General features: G+C 34.1%; 1 protein-coding gene across 3 annotated transcripts in view; it reads right to left on the bottom strand.

The window, feature by feature from the left end:
- Positions 1 to 22,691, bottom strand: part of cv-c (RhoGTPase activating protein) — a 512,238-nt gene that overhangs the window by 266,741 nt on the left and 222,806 nt on the right. For all 3 annotated transcript variants that reach the window (XM_074134447.1, XM_074134439.1, XM_074134458.1), the window contains one exon: positions 22,316 to 22,358. In XM_074134447.1, the coding sequence (XP_073990548.1) occupies positions 22,316 to 22,358 (43 nt within the window). The remainder of the gene's footprint in view (positions 1 to 22,315; positions 22,359 to 22,691) is intronic.

Raw genomic sequence — 22,691 nt, 5'->3', positions numbered from 1 at the left:
TTCGTTTTCGGTTTGTTTTTTTAATTTTCTGACATTTCAGGTGATTCAAAAAATATTGTAACGCAATCAAAAACAGAAGTTTACATACACTAAAAAATTCCAGCATACTTATTAAAAGTAAGCACTATAAAGCGTTCTGAATTTGAGGCCGTTTTAAAGTACCCATAATTTAGTTTTATCAGGGCGAACTCTTTAAAATGTAATATATAACAAGTATAATACGCCTTCGGAGTTCAAAAATGTGGTTTTTGGGGAAAATTGGTGTCTGTCTCAGTAATTATATATCTGTTTGTAATTATGTAACGTAACTCGAAGTCGAAAAATCAAAGAAAATTCAAATCCGATATTTCGAATCGGTGCCATCGAATTTACTTGTTATGCTTTTCTTTTACAGATGATCATACCACTTTACTGAATTGAATTTTCAGTTTTCTGGTAAAAACCTCAAAAATACTCTCAAAAATACATGACCAATAACTTTTATTTGAAATATACATTTAAATGCTACTTTAGTGAATTCTAGGGGTTAAGCGTCCCTCTTTACAGTTAACGAGCACATTTACAGAAATAAAATATATAAGTATCTAATATTACGAATTTTAAGGAGAGTCGGTTTGGCGCAGGTGTCACTTTACTGAAATTTTGGGTTTTTATACCGATTTGATTTCGCGCCAATTGTTTCAAGAAAAAAACTGCGGTAGCAGCAAATTTGATTATTAATAAGAAATGTTTCAGATCAAATGTCAGCGTTAAAATTTGACATATAATTTAAACTGATTGTATGTGGTGTCTGCTTTATCCGTCTTTATTTGCATTCCCCTGCCTGGCTTTAGATTTTCGACCAACATCAGCGAGACAGCTTAATTTTGTGCAGGGTAATTTCGACTTCCACTCGACATGTGTTCCTGTCACATTGCTGACAAGATGTGAGAGAATCTGGTGCTGATAGTAATATGACGAAAATAATAACAATGATTACAAAAATAACTATTACCCTCATTGAAAAATAAAAGTGAATATAAACCAAAATAGAATGCAGAATGATTGAAGGTGATTCAGTTAAAGTAAGAGTTTGCCCCTGATAAAACTAAATTATGAGTCTTTAAGCAGAGAATAGCAGTAAATTATCTAAACGAAATAGACATCTAACTCGCTTATCTAACTAACAGCTTCTCTATTCAACTTATTCACCAACTTATCTCCACGTTGATTTCCTTCTTATCTTGAAAAGATTTAATCTTTTAATTATTTGAACACTAACAGTAAATTGGAATTTAAAATCGAAAAGAATTCGTTGGGTTTACACAATGTTTAAAACGTTATCCGCAACGAATGTTTAATTTTCTCTGTAGATATCCTTGATAAGTGGAAGTGTGGTCAGCACAACTACAGGAATTCTTAATTTGAAATCTGATTTGGCAACACCATTGGTCCTCACATTAAGCTTTTAGGAAAAAAACATCTGTGTTCAGACCGGCGTGAGTCAGGACAGTTTCTGTCATGATAGTTCAACGTTTTAGTAACGAAAGGACCAAATGTATGGAATAATTTTTTGAATTTGATTATTATTACTATTTTGGCAGATTAGTGTAGTCAATTTAGAATTTATGTAGACTATTTCACAAATAGTCATTTTTATGTTTTCTTATATTTTAACTTCAATCTTTAAATTTTTTAACTTTGTATTTATTGCTATCAACTACTTAAAAGACTCTTAGACGACAGAACAAAACTCTCTCTGGACAACAAAAGACTAATTTATACTTCTGTTTTGAAACCCATCTGGGCGAATGGAATAGAGCTGTGGGGTTCAACCAAACGCTCCAATCTCCAAAGGATTCAATCTCTACAATCTAAAATACTTCTAACTATTGTACACGCTCCATTTTATGTCTCCAACCTGATTATACACACTGACCTTAACGTTCCTTTTATCACCGAAGTATGCTAAAACACGATACAGAAAACTCCACTTCAACCTGCAATCTCATATAAATTCTGTAGCTAAAAATCTTTCTTCTAGAACTCTTCCTGACAACCCAACAAGATGTCTTAAAAGACAGTGGCCTCGTGATCCCCTCTCTAGTGAGGAAAGTGGACTAACCATCTAATATTTGGGAGTGTTACCACTGGTAACTTCTCCACTCGTTACTTATATCATTTGTTACTCGGTTATCACTGTTACTTATAGCGCTAACGCGCTGATTGTAGCTTAAATAAACGCAAAAAAAAAACTTTATACATGTATTTTCAGTTCTTGGATTTTTTTTTGTTTTTTCCTCAACCAACTCACATAACCAAGCCCTGACAATATATTTGTGGAAAAATTGGCGAAAAGACGAAATTGTTTTTTATTCTGACCGAATCCTCGCTTATTCAATCCTGATTATAAATAGTAATTAGCAGAATAATAGCGCTTAGAATTCAACAGTATGCGAAGAAAGAGGGATATTTTACATACTTAATATATTTACAATAAACTGTAGATCACTTTTATTCCAGTAGTAGATCTCCTGGCCACCGGCGTCTCAGTCTTCTACGAGGACAGTCCTCGTATTAGGATTATTAGGAGGGGAAGAGAATTCTTCGATTAATGGATTGAGAGAGAGATATGAAATTTTTCGTACCAAGATGTGATAAGGTCGTGTACAAAAGGAACACTGAGACCTTTTGTGGATGGTCTGGTTAGAAACGTAAAATGGACCATTAGTGATTCTGCGAAGATTTTTGCATTGGAGTGTTTGTTGAGTCGGTGATAATTAGAGCGCTTGGTAGAACTCCACACTTCTGTTCCGAAAGTCCATAAAGGTATAGTGATGTAGATGAGAGACTTTGTTGTCTCGAGCTAAGATGGGAACATTTGTCGAGTAATCGTGAGAGCAGTTTGTAACGTCGGTTTAGTTCCTGTCTCTTAAGTTTAGTTTGTACATTCCAAGTGAGTCTTTTGTCCAAATAGAGTCCTAAGTAGCGAACTTTATCCACAGAAGGAAGATTTCTATCACTTAAAAACACTGGAGGACAAGTCACTCTCCGAAGAGTGAAGGTGATGTGATTACATTTTTCTGTGTTTATTTAAATTCTCCATTTCTTAAACGATTCTTCAAAAAACTTACTATGAAGTTGAAGCGATTGAGTCAGCAATAATAATCATTAAATAAAAAATTATTTTTATTAAAACTAGTTTTTACGATCTAAAGCACAAACTCTCAACATTTGGTAAATTTAGTAACGTAAAGAAAGTGGAAGTGGAACAGCAGGTGGTAATGTGTGACGTGGTAGTGTATGGGTCGGAAAAGGGCCAGCGATAAGGGAATACAAAACATTGGACTGCCCTACCCATCTATTGACACGCCAACTCCATCAGTAGGGCACTTGTTAACACTTCCCGTTGTGTTGTTTACCACATCAGTTCTCAAGTCTAAAAATCTGGCGAGATTCACTAGTCACTGGTTAATTTTCATCAAGTTACCCTTATCTTCGGCTAACTTTGGTGAAGGTTGTGTCCTATCTACTAAACTGGTTTTCTTGGCTGAACCAATTCTCCTATTTCTTCCAGGAATTTATATCAAATCGTTCAGTGATCCTGGAGAAAATTACGAAAAACAGACAACTATACAGAAGGAAACACTAACGGGGACATTTTCCGATAATTTATTTGCTCTAAAATAAAATTTACAAAAAAAAAAGGTTTTCCTAATCAGTTTTCATTTTTGAAAATTGACTTTAATTGCAAAAAACTAATCTACACACTTTCTCTGAACTCAACATTCTACTACACTTATGTGTTGTTTCATTCATCATTTGCAAACTTAGTACAATCATTACATAGCACATTTAAAGAAATGATTTTGTCTAGTACATTTAAATTTAAAACATCTAGCACAACCAGCAACAAGTACTTTGACATTCAATTGACTGCAAAGAGGCAATCATGCAGTGATGACTTGCACAGTATTTCAGAGAACACTAGCCGAACAAACATTTACTATTATTTCACTGTCGGCACTTCATAAGAGATCACGTTACCATTGCCTCAATAATCGTCAAGAAGAATTATCTGCAAAATGTGGCTGAGATAAGTTGTGGTAGATTAAAGAATTAGGATTAAGATGATGTGCGAGAAGGAAGCGAAATTGACGATAATGCGTTCGGATTAGGTCAATGTTGAGATCTGGATTCCATTTTCATCTTGCGTACATTAAAAAAAAACATTAGTTACTATAAATTATTGCAAGGGCTGGAGGGTGGCCATATTGGAACGCTTGGCTGTACACCATAACTCGAGTTCCCAAGACCAAATTAGTTTTTAAGTAAAGTGTAGTGAGTTATTTTGTTTACTTCTTACATTTAAAGGGTTTTTGGAGTTGGTTTTGAGGTTTGATCAGTAGCGGCAGGAGTTATAACTGTATTGTGCTAGTACAAAATGCTAGTGTATCAACACACAAACGACATAATGGGGCTTTAAATATTTATTAGAACGAGTCAAATTAAGCTTCTTGCATCAATATTAAGCATAATCCTGGAATAATGAAAGCAACCAATGAGCACTGTAAGAGCAGGACCATTTTCTTCAACACTTTTCCATCAAACGAAAGGAATAAGGAAAGAATATACAGGGTGACCAGAGTTATATGCTCCACCCACTTTTTTTTTAACGACGGGAAATTTCGAAAAAATAAAAAACACGTATTTAATCATTTTTAGTCTAGTTTATTTTCAGTGATTGACCCATTTTTTTAAACCCTTGTATCTCGAGATACAGCATCCAACTTATGTTTTTCAAATGGAACGTTATATTTTTTGTTGCATATTTTTGTAGTATTTGTACTCCTAAAAACAACAAAAAAAAATTTTTTGGAAACGGTTAGGTTTTTCAAAAGTTATGGTAATTTAAAATATGAAAAACAAATTTCAGTTTACTGTCAAAATTACGTTATTTTTTTTAAAGAATCTGTAAAAAAACTGGGCACAACCAACGGATAGGCAAGCCAAAACTCTGGACTCCCACGCTTTGCTTGTAGCAGCAGTTATGGTGGCGAAGTGAAGATCTAGGCAGGCTAGAAGTATTCGACGTTCAGGTTGTTTTTTCTACAAACGTTTGGTTGGAGTTATAGGAAATCAACTAATCGGCCCATACTCCTACAGAGAGAACTTAACTGGTGAAAGGTATCCAACTTTATTTTCAGAGACATTTTGCCAGTTTCGCTTGAAGATGTTCATCTACAACGTCGACTAGATATGTATTTTCAACAAGATGGTTGCCCGGCGAGAGTGGTTCGAGGTTACCTGGACAGAAATTTCCATTAAAAGTGCTTAAGGACTCATTGTCCCATCCAATGGCCACCTCGATCTCCGGACTTAACCCAAATGGACTATATTTTGTGGGGATACCTAAAAAAATAAAGTGTAAAGTATCCTTAATCCCGTGGCTTCAGTCGATGATCTGAAACGTCGAATTACTCTAGCCTGCCTAGATCTTGACTGCCACTATAAGTGCTGCCACAAGCGAAGCGTGGGAGTCCAGAGTTTTGACTTGACTATCCGTTGATGGTGCCCAGTTTGAATAGATTCTTTAAAAAAAATAACGTAATTTTGACAGTAAACTGAAATTTGTTTTTCATATTTTAAATTACCATAACTTTTGAAAAATCTAACCGATTTCAAAAAAAAATTTTTTGTTGTTTTTAGGAGCTCAAATACTACAAAAATATGCAACAAAAAATATAACGTTCCATTTGAAAAACAAAAGTTGGCTGCTGTATCTCGAGATACAAGGGTTTAAAAAAATGGGTCAATCACTGAAAATAAACTAGACTAAAAATGATTAAATACGTGTTTTTTATTTTTTCGAAATTTCCCGCCGTTTAAAAAAAAAGTGGGTGGAGCATATAACTTTGGTCACCCTGTATATATACGGAATCTCTTTCGAGAAAGTCTCGAAAACCAAACGAGGGATTACAGCTTCGACGAGAATAACGTAGAGGTAAAGTTTAAACTGACAATTAATATTATATAAACTATATTTTACAGGATAGTTCATGATACTTGTTTCTATAAAGTATTACTTCACTGAAACACAAATTTATAATATATTTTAGTTAAAAAATCAAATAGCTATCGCAATGTAAGTTTGTGGATAGCGTCATGTAAAAGGAAATAAAGAAAAATAAATTTGTTCATAATAGAAGAGAGGTTATTTCTCCTAGAACTCTTATCATACAATGGGAAACTATAGAATGGAAAAAATAACATTAAAGATAAAAAAAAAGACGAGATTGATTTATCAACAGTAAAGAGTTAGGTTCAATACAATAAATGTTGGTAATGATTCACGACATTTTAGAATCAGTAAATACTATGATGTTAGAATACTGCGCTATATCAGTTCATTTAAACGATAGGAAAGAAAGCTTGAACTCCCAATCTGTATCTTAAGTTCTTTTAAGGAATGTTTAATTTAATACTTGTTTTACTGTGAGTGGCGAAGCTACTTACACGGAGACTGTTTTAAATACTTCTATGTAAACTGAAGTCCATGTAGTAATACAAAATGAAAACGAAAACCAATTCAACGTTTGCTTCTTTGTTAATCGGGTAAATTTCTTTTTACATTACACATTAAAAGGATTTGCTCAAAACTGAAAAATTGAATGGTTTAAAGAATAAAGCTTTGATTGAGAATGAAGAATCTTTAATCTTGTTGCTGAATGTTTGGACCATTTCGTTTTAATTTCTTAATGAAATCTGTAGGAGGAACCTTTATATTTAAAGATCGCCTTTTCTTTAGACTTTTTGGTTAGAGCATCAATCAGTTCGCTACCTCTGATGCCAATATGGGCTTTCAATCATCCTGATTCCAGTGCTACTTAAAAGTTGTAATTAAAAGCGGATTTTATCATTCAATAAAAAAAATAACAAACTAAACTTATAACCTGCAAAGCAATAGATATTTTAAAATTCCAACATGTTAATTTTATTCCTATCATTTATACCCAATTTAAGTTGGTTCACCCTAAATTCGTTTTGAGGTCCTCTTAAATCTGAAAAAGAGGTTTTTAGGAAATGGTCTCTGTGTGTGTTTAAAACCAGATAAGACTGTTAATAGTGTTTACGTTATAGCAGGTGAAAGAAGGTCTTTGACAGGGCAATAATAGGCTTTTTGTCTAAAATTATCAACCCTCTCCTAGAAAGGTGAAATTAATAATGCAAGCTGAAAGTGAAGGCTGTGATAGAAATGTGGAGGCGTTATTAACTTCCTTAACTTTGACGTGTGACGTGTGAAGTTTAAAAATACATTTAAGTTCCGAAATTACCTTTTACACTTGAGCTTAATTAAATAATGAAATTTTCGTTACGTAACTTTCTGTTTTTTAAATTTGATAAGCTGATCGTCAGAAGCTGCAGCTGTGGTTTTATTCTTGAATAAGCAAGGTGTACTTGATTAGGAAATGAAATAGAATACCCGAAAATTCGTTTTCCGAATACCAACTATTTGCGAGAGCTCACCAACCTAAAGGCCTGTCTGGAAATAGTGTCAGAGGAGAAAAATCGAATTCAACTATAGTGCCCAGAAAAAAGTCACTTAGAAAATACAGTCAATTGTGGATAAGAAATAAATATCAAACGAGAAAATACAGTTTAATTTTGTAGCCGGAAAACAATTTACAAATAATAAAAATTCAAATTCCGGCAATTTAAGGTAATCAAATGAAAATATTAAAGTACATCAAACTTGATTAAAGTACCATAAACCACTATAATGATGTAAACAGAATGTATTTATATCACCAATTAACTGGCAACATATGAGTTGTAGTTAGTTACATATTGTAGTCACTACGTTGGCTTTACATTTATGTGAAAATGACAGGTGCGAACACCGACACTACTGTTTGCTAAAACTATGCACACATTGAAATTTTCTGGAAATTTAAATATTTTAAACGGTAAAATCGCTAGAGAGCCCTAAATTTATACAGTAAAATGGCGCCTTAGCCTAATCGATTTTTTCCAAGTTTGGAATTCTACTTACATATACATAATCACTATTAGGTAGGTGATTGTTGACGTAGGTGTTGCAGCAGTTGATGTTGACGTACATTATACTGGATCTAGGAAAAGAGAGTATCTCTCTCTAAAAGAGAACTATTTATCACCCCTCTACTCAAGAACTGTTAAACGGTGGATCTTTCGTTGAGAAAATATCTGCAAAATTAATGTGTAAAAACTAAAGCAATGGAATGAGCAAACGATTGAGTATTATACATAATAAGTTCTACTTCAGCGCTCAACATTTTACATCCCAGCAATGTTATCGCGTTGAGGATGTAATCTCAACCTCTTTTGAAGATATACAGTATTGCCCGGGCGTTTTTCTCGACGTTGCTCAAGCTTTCGATCGCGTCTAGCACCGAGAATTGCTCTCTCTAAACTCAAGAGCATCCTACTGACTACATATTTTCTCATCCTCCAATCTTATCTTTCTGGACGCTTTTTTATTGTCATCTGAGGTAATTCATACTCTTTTTATTCCCCAATCCTTGAAGGTGTTCCCCAAGGAAGTTTCCTTGGGCCTGTATTCTACACCATAGACATCACTTACATCCCTACCAATCCTCATATTTTTCTTTTTACTAACTCCGATGACACGATAATCCTGTCCCCTCATAAAATCCGAGATCTTAGCCTATCCGCTCCCTCATAAAATCCTTACAGATTCTCTTGAGACTTGGCTAAAGAAATGGAGAATCGAAATCAATTTAAAAAAACTGTAATTACATTACATTCTTCCTGAGACCAACTATACTTCCACTCGTCTACCTAAACAGATGGTGTTAAGTACCTAGGGCTCTTCATGGACAAACGCTTAACCTCGAATCCACATTCTAGACTTAAACGAAAAGAACTAAACAAACGATTCAAACTTCTCTCTAGACTTCTTGACAAACGATCGAAACTTTCATTAAACAACAAACGACTTATCTTCTCTTCCAGAATCGCCCTAAACAGATTTTTTCTAGAAAAAATGTTTTAAATAAAAGTTATAGAGCACTGTAACTACAGTGTATTTAAGACAATTCCGAAAATGTGAAAAATCCATTCACTAAATTGATGCTACAAGTGAAGAATTTTGAAAAGTCAAATCTCGGCTACACCAAATTACATTCTGCAAATCGCTGATACACACCCAGGTCCCAAACTATCCTCGAATTCTTCCTGGAGACGGAGGCATCAATGGCCTGGCGATCACCTGAACGCATGATAGAAAGATTCCCTCCAATGGTATCTATCCTGTGTTAACCGACTCATAAATGGTCATCGTTAGATGGCCCTCATTTCCATTTTTTACAATTTATTTTGTTTATGTGTTACATATAAACTTATAACAATATTTGCTTCTCAATAGGCAGTTTTAAATTAATGTGTAAAAAATTATATCTGCTTTCTTGGTAGCGCTCAATGAAAGTATAATCTTACTGCGCGATACTTTTCGTTTTGGGCATATTCTGCAAACACAGATCATTTCCTAAAAACCACTTTTCGGACTGAGTTGACTCAAAATGGATATATCAGTTATAAACTCAAGTTCAAAATTTGGCACGAGGGAAAGTAAAAAAAAATTTAATCAAAAGTTTGTTTTTTTTTAATCTTGCATGGATAAAGGAATGTGTGCGTACACATGTATCTAGAATGAATTCAGAAGCGTAACACTAATTTACTAATTCAGCAGGAATCAACGACGATCCAACTCAAATTTGACTAGTCAAATAGTTTGCTCTTCACTTGCACCTATTTAGTTTAATTTATTTTAAAGAAAAATTAAAAATAATAAATAAATAAATAACTTTAAGGGATTTAGGGAAGAGAATAAAAGGCGCACTGCAATAGATTCAGATCACGAAGTACATCTAAAACAAATCACAGCATTATGTGCATCTTTGGGAGATCAAGAGGAACGTATTGCTTTCATTTGTATGCAAATTAAGTGGTAAAAAAAGCTAGTTTAGATTGTCAAAGTTCGGTATCATAGCGATTATTTTGTCAATTTGTTTTTCAATAGAATAGGACAAGAATAGTTTATAAAGTATGTAATGCTGAAAAAATACTTTGAATATAAGGTAAAAGGGAAAATATGTAATTAAGGCTGCAGATACACCGGACAGAATGCAAATGGTAAACAAAGAAAGGGCTGGACCGGTTAGGAGCCATAAAAAACAAGACCGACCTGCGATTTTCCGCTCTCTTAACCTTCTCCAAAATTGTTCAGCTTTTCTCATAGGCCATCCTGTCTCAACTTTGGCGCTGAAACTTCTGAAGAATTTATATTCCCTCGGTGCCTCAGCCATTTTTTTTGTCTTCCAAATAGACCAAAATATTCTTAATATTTCAAAAAAGTAAATATTAAACTTTTTTTTTCTTAATTATTTGTTCAAAAAAAAACTATAACGGACGGAGAGGTCCGCTTATTAGAGCGGCCGCACCAGCTGACGCGGGCAGCGCGTCACACGATCTACAACTGGCCTCTTTTCCATCTCACTACGCTCAACTCCCGCCTTTGGCGGGCCATATCCCCGCCCTGGTAGCGTGCGGCCGCGCAAACGCAACAAGTATTAACTTACAACTGAGGCTGATACAAGCTTCTCGTCCTATCTCACTAGACCAGACAGCCTTAACACTACCCTGCTATACCTAGACAACTGTTTACCTACTTCCAGCGCCAAATATAATGAAATTGATTAATATTTACAATTCCCAGGTGGCTGTGACATTATGTGAAAACAATTAATTTATATCGAATAAACAAACTTCTGACTTTAACAAATCACACAGTTAACCGTTTCTCCTCTACGCCATCAATTTATAAAATAAATGAATTCAGGAATATTTACAACAGAATAATCTTTTTTTAAAAAAATCACTTAAGCTCCACATACCTTGTAATATGACAACTTTGATTAGTCCGTGAAGAAGTTGGCAGAAAGAGAGCTAAAGGAGAAGAAAATTATGCAAACGATGATAATGAAATTCAAAAAGAAGGAGTGTAACAAAAATGTTGAAGCGGATATGGATGTACAAGCAGACGAAGGAAATAAGAAGGAGGCTCCTTAAGGAGGAGATAACAAAAGAGACCAAACCTGTTGGAACCACAAAGTGATTTGGTGATAAATTTGAACTTAAACGAGAGTAGAGATTGTATGAACGATGGGTCTGTTGAATACCAACTAAGTTTGAACTTAGACGAGAGTAGAGATTGTATGAACGATGGGTCTGCTGAATAACCACTAAGTTTGAACTTAGACGAGAGTAAAGAATGTAAGAACCATGGGTCTGCTGAATACCGACTAAGTTTGAACTTAGACGAGAGTACAGAATGTATGAACGATGGGTCTACTGAACACCAACTAAGTTTGAACTTAGACGAGAGTAGAGATTGTATGAACGATGGGTCTGCTGAATACCAACTAAGTTTGAACTTAGACGAGAGCGCAGAATGTATGAACGATGGGTCTACTGAACACCAACTAAGTTTGAACTTAGACGAGAGTAGAGATTGTATGAACGATGGGTCTACTGAACACCAACTAAGTTTGAACTTAGACGAGAGTAGAGATTGTATGAACGATGGGTCTGCTGAATACCAACTAAGTTTGAACTTAGACGAGAGCACAGGATGTATGAACGATGGGTCTGCTGAATACCAACTAAGTTTGAACTTAGACGAGAGCACAGAATGTATGAACGATGGGTCTGTTGAATACCAACTAAGTTTGAACTTAGACGAGAGCAGAGATTGTATGAACGATGTGTCTGCTGAATACCAACTAAGTTTGAACTTAGACGAGAGTAAAGAATGTAAGAACCATGGGTCTGCTGAATACCAACTAAGTTTGAACTTAGACGAGAGCACAGAATGTATGAACGATGGGTCTGTTGAATACCAACTAAGTTTGAACTTAGACGAGGGTAAACAATGTATGAACGATGGGTCTGCTGAATACCAACTAAGTTTGAACTTAGACGAGAGTAAAGAATGTAAGAACAACGATGGGTCTGCTAGATAAGCTAGCATAAGTCCACAGAGATGGACCAGACTGTTGCCGGCAAGGGTTCATTTTATTTAGATCATATACCTAGTTAGTATAAAAAGAATTAAAAAAGTTCAAATTTTTTAACTAACAATAAAATTCTTAACAGAATAGGGCGTATTTTTAAAAAGTTCTTTCTTAAAGTGAAAGCAACTAATAGGAAAATGTCTGGCGAAATAAAAAGTTATAAAATGGCCGACTTCTCAAAAACGATTGAGATGTGAGCTTTTTCATTAAATTTTGATGAGAAATGCACACCTCTGAAGAGGCGACACACATTTATTTACACTCAAGAGCCCTGTGTGTTAGTGTGAAAACCATCAGTGATAATGGTTGTAAAAAGACCAAAATATACGTAAATAAATCAAATTTATACGAAATGTAATGACATATACCTAATTCAAAATTACTACAAGTCACTAATTCATTATAGTGAGCTCTACTTTTTTTTAGAGCTAAGCTACGTTGATATAAAATAAAAAAAAAATAAAAAAAACATGCCCGAGAAAATGTTTTTCTTGTTAAAAACAAGGTGGTAAAATACTTTTTATTTACGTGTAAAGATGCTATTTGAAATGGTAGAAATTATGCTGGAAAAAGTAGGTTTCTAGCAGAGAGATACATTTACATCTATCGTAATGCAAGACGTGCTTTTACAGTAACGCTCCAGCATTCAGGGAGTACATTTGTAAACAAGCGTAACTAAACCATTTTGTTTGCACCTGGGAAAACTGACGGCCTCTATCTGCAGACTGGCACCTATTAGACTTTTCACTGTCAATGCATTTAAATTACGATATTTTCTTCTTTGGGAAAAGAGACCAACTTTTTATTGATTCAATTTTTATTTCTATGAAAACATTATTATTATTATTTTTTTTTGGGGGGGGGCGCATCAACAGCTGAGGTTATTAGCGCCTCTAATATCTGTTCTTTCTCGAATATATTACTCCACTATTTGGGATGGCGGATGTTCTTGTAACCCATGCGCATCCGACGCTGAACCTTGACCAGCAAGGTTAGTGGAGCTCCAGGTAACGAACAATGCCTCCATACATCCCCTCTTACATCATCGACTCAGTCGACGAGGGGGAGGGTGGATACATAGTTGCCATCCCTTACATTTTCCTCATTTCGGGGTTATCCAAACCCTTAGGTATGCCACTTATCAGTAAGATAAATTAAAATAATTGTAAGTAAATTATTGATGTGCTTCCCTATAGTATATCATGTAGACTCAACTCGTTTATTTCTTGGCCAAAAGGTTATTTGCTCTTGAAGGGAAGTACTTTAATAAATATTCCTTCCCCTGTTAATAGTCCTTAATTCTAACTGGGTGTAGTACTCTTATAAATATTCCTACACCCGCTACAATAGCTATACCTACAACTAAATACTATATAGTTATATACAATCATTCACGCCAATAAATACATTCACGCTAATAAATACATTTATACCAATAAAATTCTTTCACTTTACATTTACACTTTGGGAAGAGTACTCGATATTCCTCTTCCCTTTAACCTCTAAACCTAAACCTAATCTAATCTAAATTTGGTGAACATTATTATTTTTAAAACGCCAATTTTATCCGAAATCTTATTACCAATGTCTCATGGTGGTACTGTTGCTAAATATCAAATTTGAAGTTATCACTATCTTTCATTTTGAGTTGTGCTAACCACGCGCGTCTTACTAATTTGAAAAAACATTTTTTCGCACTTGAGATTTTAAAATGGATTTTTCCCGCAATAATTATTTATTTATTTATCCTTTTAATGAGATTTACACCTGTACCTACAGGGTACAATAGGTAAATGTGATAGGTGTAAATCAATAGCGTGTCAGACGTGAATGACGGTCATCCAGTGATGGCCGCCATTAGTCACCCAGTTGGTCACGGGGCCAACGGCGCCTCAGCCGTCTTCGAGGATTGGAGGGTAGCGTAATTGAAGATAAGTGTGCAGCTAAAGAGTTGTGATGAAGTGAGAGTTTTTGGTGAAAATTTTTATATCGAATTTTGGCAAGTTCGGAGATGAGTGGAATTTGGAGATCTGTATGAATTGTGTGGTTGCTAACATAGAATGTGTGCGTCTACTATGCGGCGGAGTATTTTAGATAGGAAAGTTTGCAGTCTATTGATGTTGGATTTTTTAGCTGCTCCGTAAAGTTCGAGTCCGTAAGTCCATATTGGTGTGAGAAGAGCTGTATAGAGTCGTCGTTTGTTCTGTAGTGAGAGTTTTGAGCGTTTGTCGAGTAGCCTGGCTAGAAGTTTGTATCGTTTGTTTAGTTCGGTACGTTTAAGTCTCGTATGGGGGTTCCAGGTAAGTCTCTTGTCTAGGTACATTCCAAGGTACCGCATATGGTCGGCTGGTGGGATAGGTGTATGATGTAAGAAGACAGGTGGTGGAGTTTGTCGTTTGAGTGCAATCAATCATTAATTAAATGACGCAATAATTAAAAAATGAAAATCTGCATGAACGCCAAACCTTCTTTGCTTCTTTTATAAGCAGATTAGGAGAAAATATTTAGGTATTCTAAACAAAAATGATACAATTTACACAAATACATACGTATTTATAAATTTATGCGAGTTACTAGGCATAAAAGATTACGTAAAACAAAATTTACTCAAGAAAATGAGAAGGTAATAACTAGGTAGACACTTCTTGATTAAATCCTTCGTGCAGAGTATATGTTACACACTTACTTGTATCAAGCTAGAACTTACTACGGTAACTCACGTTTATTTCGTTCATGCATTCACTCAAAGACAATGTTTACATTACACAACAGCACACCTAATTTATTGAGTGATTTTGACCAAACTGAGGTGCTTCGGGGCATTTCTTGCAGATGACAATCGATTTCCATAATTTTTATACAGTAACAGAATATAAAATGTGAAGTAGGGCACCCAGAAGCGAGCAAAAAGCCAACATCATTTTAAACGACGAGGAAGATTATCAGATTATTGGGAGTATAAGGATGAAGATTGGACGAAAACTAGATTGAGGTGGAAATTTTAGAATCGGGTGTGGATAAACTTCATTGACATAGTGAACTTTAAGATCATCATTGAGTTTACTAGTGGAGCCATAGCAAGACATTATAATTCTGCGAACGACGTTGGCGTTAAAGAATAGTATAGGTTGAATATTAGAAGGTTTTAAAGTTTGTTGTTTATCGTCAGGGTAGCTAGCTGTAGTCTGTAACCTCTGATTGTGGTGAATTAATAAACTTTTACAAAAATGACTCACACGACCAGTAAAACCTTTGGCTACAGATAAGTAATTACTTAGCAAGCGATAATATGTTAACGCAAGGATAGTTATAAATAGAAACGATATTTGATAAGAAATGAATTACTTGCTTTATATTCATACCTAATCAGCTATTATTACCTACTGTAAACTAGTTTATATTTATACAGTTCTTGCTGATTAGCATTCCTAGATAATTAGAATCAAATTGGTCAATTTAAGCAGCCCAGCTACTAACAATCGGAAGGGTAAATGTAACTTTTAATTAGCTAAATCTAATAAATTGGAAATTAGCGAACAAATATTTTTAAAAAATGATGAAAAATACCTTATCTTCAACTATTTTTCACGATAACTTTTTCACTAAAAATAAAAATACGTATTTACAAATTACAGGTTAACACTGTCGAGTTCTTGCTGCACTTAGATTTCCAATGAGCCAATTCAGTACACTATATTGGTATAGAGAGCGTTGACTGCAGTCTGCAGTAGATAGATAACTCAATTTAAAAGCTGGCAATCCTCTGAGAATTACTATCTTTTTATTTCAGTTCGGTTTTAACCATTAACCAATATTTTTCAGAAGCGTCTCAATCCATACAAAAAAAAAGTTATTTATTATATGTACAGTGAATCAATTCATGTAAAGTGAAACAAAAAAGTAAAATTTAGTCTTCAACTTATATTGTAGCCATCAATTTATTATTAACTGAGAAGTAATGCGTACTTATCGAAAATTCTTGTTAACTTACAACATTCGAAATTATTTATAAAAGATGAAATATTTTTCTTCTCTTTCTACACATGAGTATTGAAAATAAGTTTAATTAGGAAATGGTAAAAGCGATTTACAGGTGTTTGTATAAGTGAAGAAAGAAATGGATACCTGCAGAACTGTCAACCTTAAGGTTTAGTTTGATTACCAACCTCGCTTTTTAGACTCCGGTTTCGAACGAATCCGTAAACTAGCCCAGTGACCTCATTGACAATAGGTCCCAGGGTGTTGCAGGGCATAGGTCCAAATTATTCCTTACTTACTTCATCAAGACAGAACCCAAACTCTTACTTTAAGATTCAATCCTTTCTCTAGATTATTGTAAATATAAATAGTTAGGTGATAAAAATTAATCTTTCTACCTTAAGGATAATTTATTGCCACCAAAAACTGAGAACATTAATCTTTAAAAAACCTTAGCAAACTGTTTACTTCTACTGTTGGGTCAAAAAGGGATCATAGTGCTAATCAATAGTACCAATATCAATTTGGTACCAATTCCGTATTTTACAAAAATTGGTTGAGATAAATGAGAAAAGAGGAAGGAAATTCATTTTTTTTTAAGTTTTTCTTTTATCTATTAATGCATTTTAATATTTAAGAAATAATAGGCAACGAAAAATGGTAATAATAGGACAGTCAAACGTCTACGGAAGTAAGGTTTTAGTTTTAGGAATAGGCGAATAGAAACAGAACAGCCATAACCCGGAAAGTCCCCTAGAAATATTGTAGGTGGATTACATAATAGTGTATAATATAGCAATAAAATCAATTCATGTTTCTGTTTTGCGTCCATTATTTCCTTTTAGAAATAAATTTAAATAAAAATGAACATATAAGAACGTTAGAAGACAAAAAAAAAAATATCTAGTATTCAGACAAGCTAATAATGTAGAAGTAGAAGGTTTAACAGAAAATTTCTATCCGAATATTAAATCTGTGATGGCGTGAATGGTATCACGTAGTGCTCCTCAATGGCCTTCTAATCATTCAATAGTTTGTGATGTAACGTCAAGATAAATTACATAGAATTACACAGCCATCTGACGATTTATAGCAAATAAATGATAATTCTATGGATAATCTATTGTAATATAAATATTTGGTAGATAACTTTGTATTAATTAAAAACTAAAGAACAACTATATGTTTCTAAATTTCCGTAAGTTTATTTATTTAATTTATTTAATTAAGAATAGCACAAATTCTTGATAATATGAACCACTATTTAGTAAATTATTGTTCAAGTTGTACTAACATCAGGCTATGGTATACTCTTACACATTGAATGCCACAGATATCACCATATTTAGTGATAGTAGAAGCGCCTTAGATGCCCTGTATCATTGGAAGTTGGCATCAGCCAATCATTTAATAATTAACATTGCCGAAGCTCTTTTAAATCTGAAAAATCAAGGAAAGAATATTAAGTTTGGTTGGTGCAAAGCTCACTGTGGTATTAGTAATAATGAAACAGTAGATTTACTTGCTAAGGAGGCCAGTAGCTCTGGAGAGTACTTAGCGATCCCTCTCCCACCATCAGATTTAAAGGGCTGGGTTAAAAGAAAAATCATTGAAAAATGGCAGTGTAAATTTGAAAAATCGGATAAGGGCTTATTTTATAAAACAATGGTACCACAGGTTAACCATAAAGTATGGTTTAAAGATGGGTATTTTGGTAAAACAATGGTTACGATAATAAATAGAATGAGAGCAAACCATGGTATTTGTCGGTCGTATTTGTTTAGAATAGGGAAATTGGCCTCTCCTCTTTGTAGGAGATGTAATGAGACAGAAGATTTTGAACACGTGGTGATGGTCTGCCCTAGATATAATAAAGAAAGAGAAAAGTTTTTTAACGAAATCTCGAGATATTGCACTGTTCCCCTATATTTTAAGGAGATAATATTCTCAAATAATATCTATGTATATTCGTCTTTGATAGAATTTATTAAACAATACAATATTTAACATACAGTTAGTTGTTGATTGGTTAATAGTGTAAGCACTGATACCAAAAAAAAAAAAAAAAAAAAAAAAAAAAGTTGTACTAACAATTGCACAGGAAGTTTTACGATATTGCCACATTTTAGAAATTAAGTATTTTCGATAGTATAACCCTTAAAAGAATAAGTCTGCTAAAACAAAAATATTGCTTTAGATTCCAGGAGTGTTGGGAGAAAGAAGCATAGTAAAAGGTCTGTTTAGAGATGGCTAGCGTTGTGAGTGGCAAAAAGCTTCGAGAACAGAAATCAAATTCTCAACCCGAACTGAGAATAAACCTCTGAATGATGATTAAAAGTTCGAAACTCGTAAGAAGAAAAAAATTAAATAAAAAAAAACACGTATTATTCGAGATTAATATGCGCTTTCAAACTGAGTTTCTTTTAAGAGGTCAAAGTCAATTTAAGAATTGTTCTGTCCTAATCAGGAATATATTTCTTGTCATTTTTTCCTCCTAAAATGTGCTATTTGGAGGATAATAAGTATATTAGCGTAAACCAAAAAACTGGTGAATTAGCAGAATTTTCAATTTCAAATGCAGCAAAAAAATAATTAAATGGCGGATTTACGATTATATTAAACATGCCCAATCTTCATTTAAACATTTTTATTGATAAAATTAATAATCCTACTTTTTCCTGCTTCTGGCTAACATAGAAGTATAAAAATATACGATAAAGGGAAAAATGATTAATTCTGGTGTTTTTAAATATAATTTTTTATATGTTGGATTGAAATAGCGAGGATTCGGTCAAAATAAAAAAACAGCATTTCAGTCTTTACGTTTCAACAAATTTATTGCCTTCCTCAGAGCGTGGTTATGTGAGTTGTTTGAGTTACAGAAAAGAAAACTGCTATTGTGAGGCTATAAAGATAGATAAACTACCTTTTTTGGTGATAGGTGTGGTATAAGTACGAGGGTCGTTTGAAAAGTCCGTGCAAAAATAAAAACTACTTAATTTTTTGGGGTAAACCTTTTTTATTTTTCAACATAGTCTCCTTTTAGGCTTATACACTTCGTCCAACACTGCTCTAGTTTGTTGATCCCTTCCGAATAATAGGATTTGTCCAAGTCTGAAAAATAGCCATTCGTTTCTGCAATCACCTCCTCGTTTGAATAAAATCTTTTTCCCGCCAGCCATTTCTTCATATTGGGGAACAAATGGTAGTCCGAGGGAGCCAAGTCTGGAGAATAGGGGGGGATGTGAAACGAGTTGGAACCCTATTTCCATTAATTTTGCGACCACAACTGCTGAGGTGTGAGCTGGTGCGTTGTCGTGATGGAAAAGGACTTTTTTGTGGGCCAATCGTGGGCGTTTTTCTTGCAGCTCGGTTTTCAAACGGTCCAATAACGATGAATAATATGCACCTGTAATAGTTTTACCCTTTTCCAGATAGTCGATGAGGATTATTCCTTGCGAATCCCAAAAGACAGTTACCATAATCTTTCCAGCCGAAGGAACGGTCTTCGCCTTTTTTGGCGCAGATTCCCCCTTGGTAACCCATTGTTTAGATTGTTCTTTAGTCTCAGGAGTGTAGAAATGTATCCATGTTTCATCCACAGTGACGAAACGACGCTTCAAGTCCTGCGGATTCTTCTGGAACAGCTGCAAACCGTCCTTGCAACACTTCACACGATTTCGTATTTGGTCAAGCGTGAGCAATCGCGGCACCCATCTTGCGGATAGCTTTGTCATGTCCAAATGTTGCAAAATATTATGTACCCGTTCATTCGAGATGCCCACAGCACTAGCAAACTCACGCACCTTCACTCTTCTGTCATCCATCACCATATCATGGATTTTATCAATGATTTCTGGAGTAGTAACCTCAACAGGGCGTCCAGAACGTTCAGCGTCACTTGTGCCCATATGGCCACTCCGAAAATTTTGAAACCACTTATAAACTGTTCTAATCGAAGGTGCAGAGTCACCATAATGTTTATCAAGCTTCTCTTTAGTCTCCTGAGGCGTTTTGCCTTTCATAAAGTAGTGTTTAATCAACACACGAAATTCTTTTTCGTCCATTTTTTGAAAATCACTGGACTTCCTCGATTCAAACGAATGCCAAACACAAAGAAATAGACCGATCTGGCTGAAACTTGGTGTGTGTTCTTCCAAGAGATGCTACTAACTAAACATAACCTCGATACGCGCCAGTAGTGCTATCTCTCTGACTTTGCACGGACTTTTCAAACGACCCTTGTAGATGCGTAAATAGTGATTATTTAGATGTAAGTAGGAGATGTGCCTCGATTTAGATTAAAAATTAATATTAGTGAATGATCATCGTTACAAGTAAATATGTAAGCAAATGTCGAAGGCGGGATGATGAAGCAATCGAACAAAATAAAATAAATAAACAAATTAAAAATAATTATAGGGAGTGTTACCACTGGGTAACTTCTCCACTCTTTACTTATCATTTATTGCTCCATTGAATCATTGTTACTTATAGCGCTAACGCTCTGATTGTAGCACAATAAACGCAAAAAAAAAAAATAATAATAATTAAATAGAAATGAAAAAAATCATTAAGGAAATTATAAAAATTAACTGAGCCAAACGATTGGCCTAATTCTTCTGATTAGGATATCCTGGTTCCCGCATACTGTAGCCTAAATGAATATTTAAATATTGTAAAATCTAGTAAATTATAGTAAAAACTAATTTAGAATCTATAGTGATGTAAATTTCTTTGTTTTATTGGTTCATCTTTTGTTACATAAATTCGTGATATAATACAAAATATTTATCTATAGACTAAAGATGGGCTCAAGGAAGTCCCAAAATGTTCTATTATTGAATTGAGACTGAAAAGGTTTATTACTCAGGCCATTATATTTCAACAATTCTTATTTTTTTTTAATCCTGAATTTTTAAGTAAAGATAAAAAAGAGAGTTAAATAAAGTAACCCAATTCCTTCAGGCTGTAATAATGCAATCCAGTTGACTATCATCTTATAAATTATTACTTTCTGTAATGTTATACTCCTTCTATATTATATTCTATACTACAGAGAATTTATTAAAATTTATATATTTCTAAAGAAGCTTCGAGTTTCAGTTGCTGTTTTAATATTTAGTGCCTTTAATAAACAGTTTTTATTCATTCAAAAACTTTTCCAAATATCAGAAAGTTTTTCGTTTAGAAGTTTTCTTAGAATAGAAAACAAGGAACAATGTCTTTGCTTTTCAGTTACTACGATTGCATCCTGTTTTCAATACTGAGATTCACTGAAAATAAATTTGGTGTTCCCGGAGTGCAAAGAAGTGGTTTTTAGAACATGGCCTGTAAGGACGTCGGTTTTTACGTATAAGTATTTACCCTCCACACTAATGTTAGTAGTACATTTCAACTAAAATAAATAAATCCAAAATATGTAACACTAATTTACCAATTATTTCAATTTCAAAATTAATAATTTTGGGAAAACTTTAAAACATTCACCTACAGTCTAAAGTTAAAACAAAATTTATAAATATGTCTGAACATGATCTGAACAGACCACCAGATGTGGTGCAAGGTTGAATGCAAAGTTGACTTCTATGGCCGTGCAGTAGTTGTTGTAGCAGCTTTACCAGTTTTCTCCTCCTTGCTTGGTAAAACTTATTAGTAGCAATTAGCAATTTTCTGCCGGTACCCATTCTTTAGCCTATGTTTCATAATTAATGGATGTCACTTCCTCAACACCGTACAATACGAGATCTCCTATTAAAAATGATAGATCAGAGCTTGCCGGACTCTCTTAGGCTAAACAAACTACTAGCTTGATTCAAGCATTCTCTGAGTGACCGTTAATCCACTGAAAATAGACAATCCCAACCTTGTACACTACTTTGCAGTTGGTCGGACAGTAAGTTTAGTCTTGACTTTGCTATTCGTGTAAATAATTTATAGCTCACTGCTGGTAATGATCAGTGGTGTCTGTTACAAAAGAATATTTCCGGAAGCTGGCAGTGCACTAAAAGAAAAAAGCTCCAAACACCAATGACCTAAGATGTTGACGCGTCTAAAAGTATCAGTAGATTTTACTGCTTGAATCATAAAAACTTGAGTTTCGCGACTGAGTATTATAAACCATTGTATCCTCTTCAATGGACGCAAAGTTGTCTAAGTTAGTATTTAAAATGATCACAACTGGAAGCCAAGAAACAAACAAAAAATACAAAGGCAGCACTTACCTGTCAGTTGTTTTTCGGACTGCGATCTCGGCTGTTTGTAAACCTAAAAAGAAATGAAAAGATAATTAAATAAAACAGTTTTTAAGTTTATTTTAATAAGAGATTGTAAAGTAAACTGAAGAGATCCTAATTTTATTGAATAAAATTTACCACTAGAGATTTCTTCTTTGTTTCAGTAGCCAATCGGCTTTAATGAAAAGTACAAATATTAAGGGGGGGGGGGAAAAAAAAAAACTTTGCTACTGAATTATAATGCAATGAAAAGCAAACATTATTGTACCAAGTAAATTTATAAGCATACAAGAAAGGAGAACCTTCAAGCGATAGAGAATATGCTTCAATATTTTGTGTTGTAGGGGATTAATGGATTTCAAGT

Source organism: Rhodnius prolixus, unplaced genomic scaffold (assembly GCF_049639745.1).
Source record: "Rhodnius prolixus isolate KJV_2025 unplaced genomic scaffold, Rpr scaffold_1, whole genome shotgun sequence".
Classification (NCBI taxonomy): Eukaryota; Metazoa; Arthropoda; class Insecta; order Hemiptera; family Reduviidae; genus Rhodnius; species Rhodnius prolixus.
Note: the sequence above shows the minus strand (reverse complement) of the source record. Positions and strands in the feature narration are given on the sequence as shown.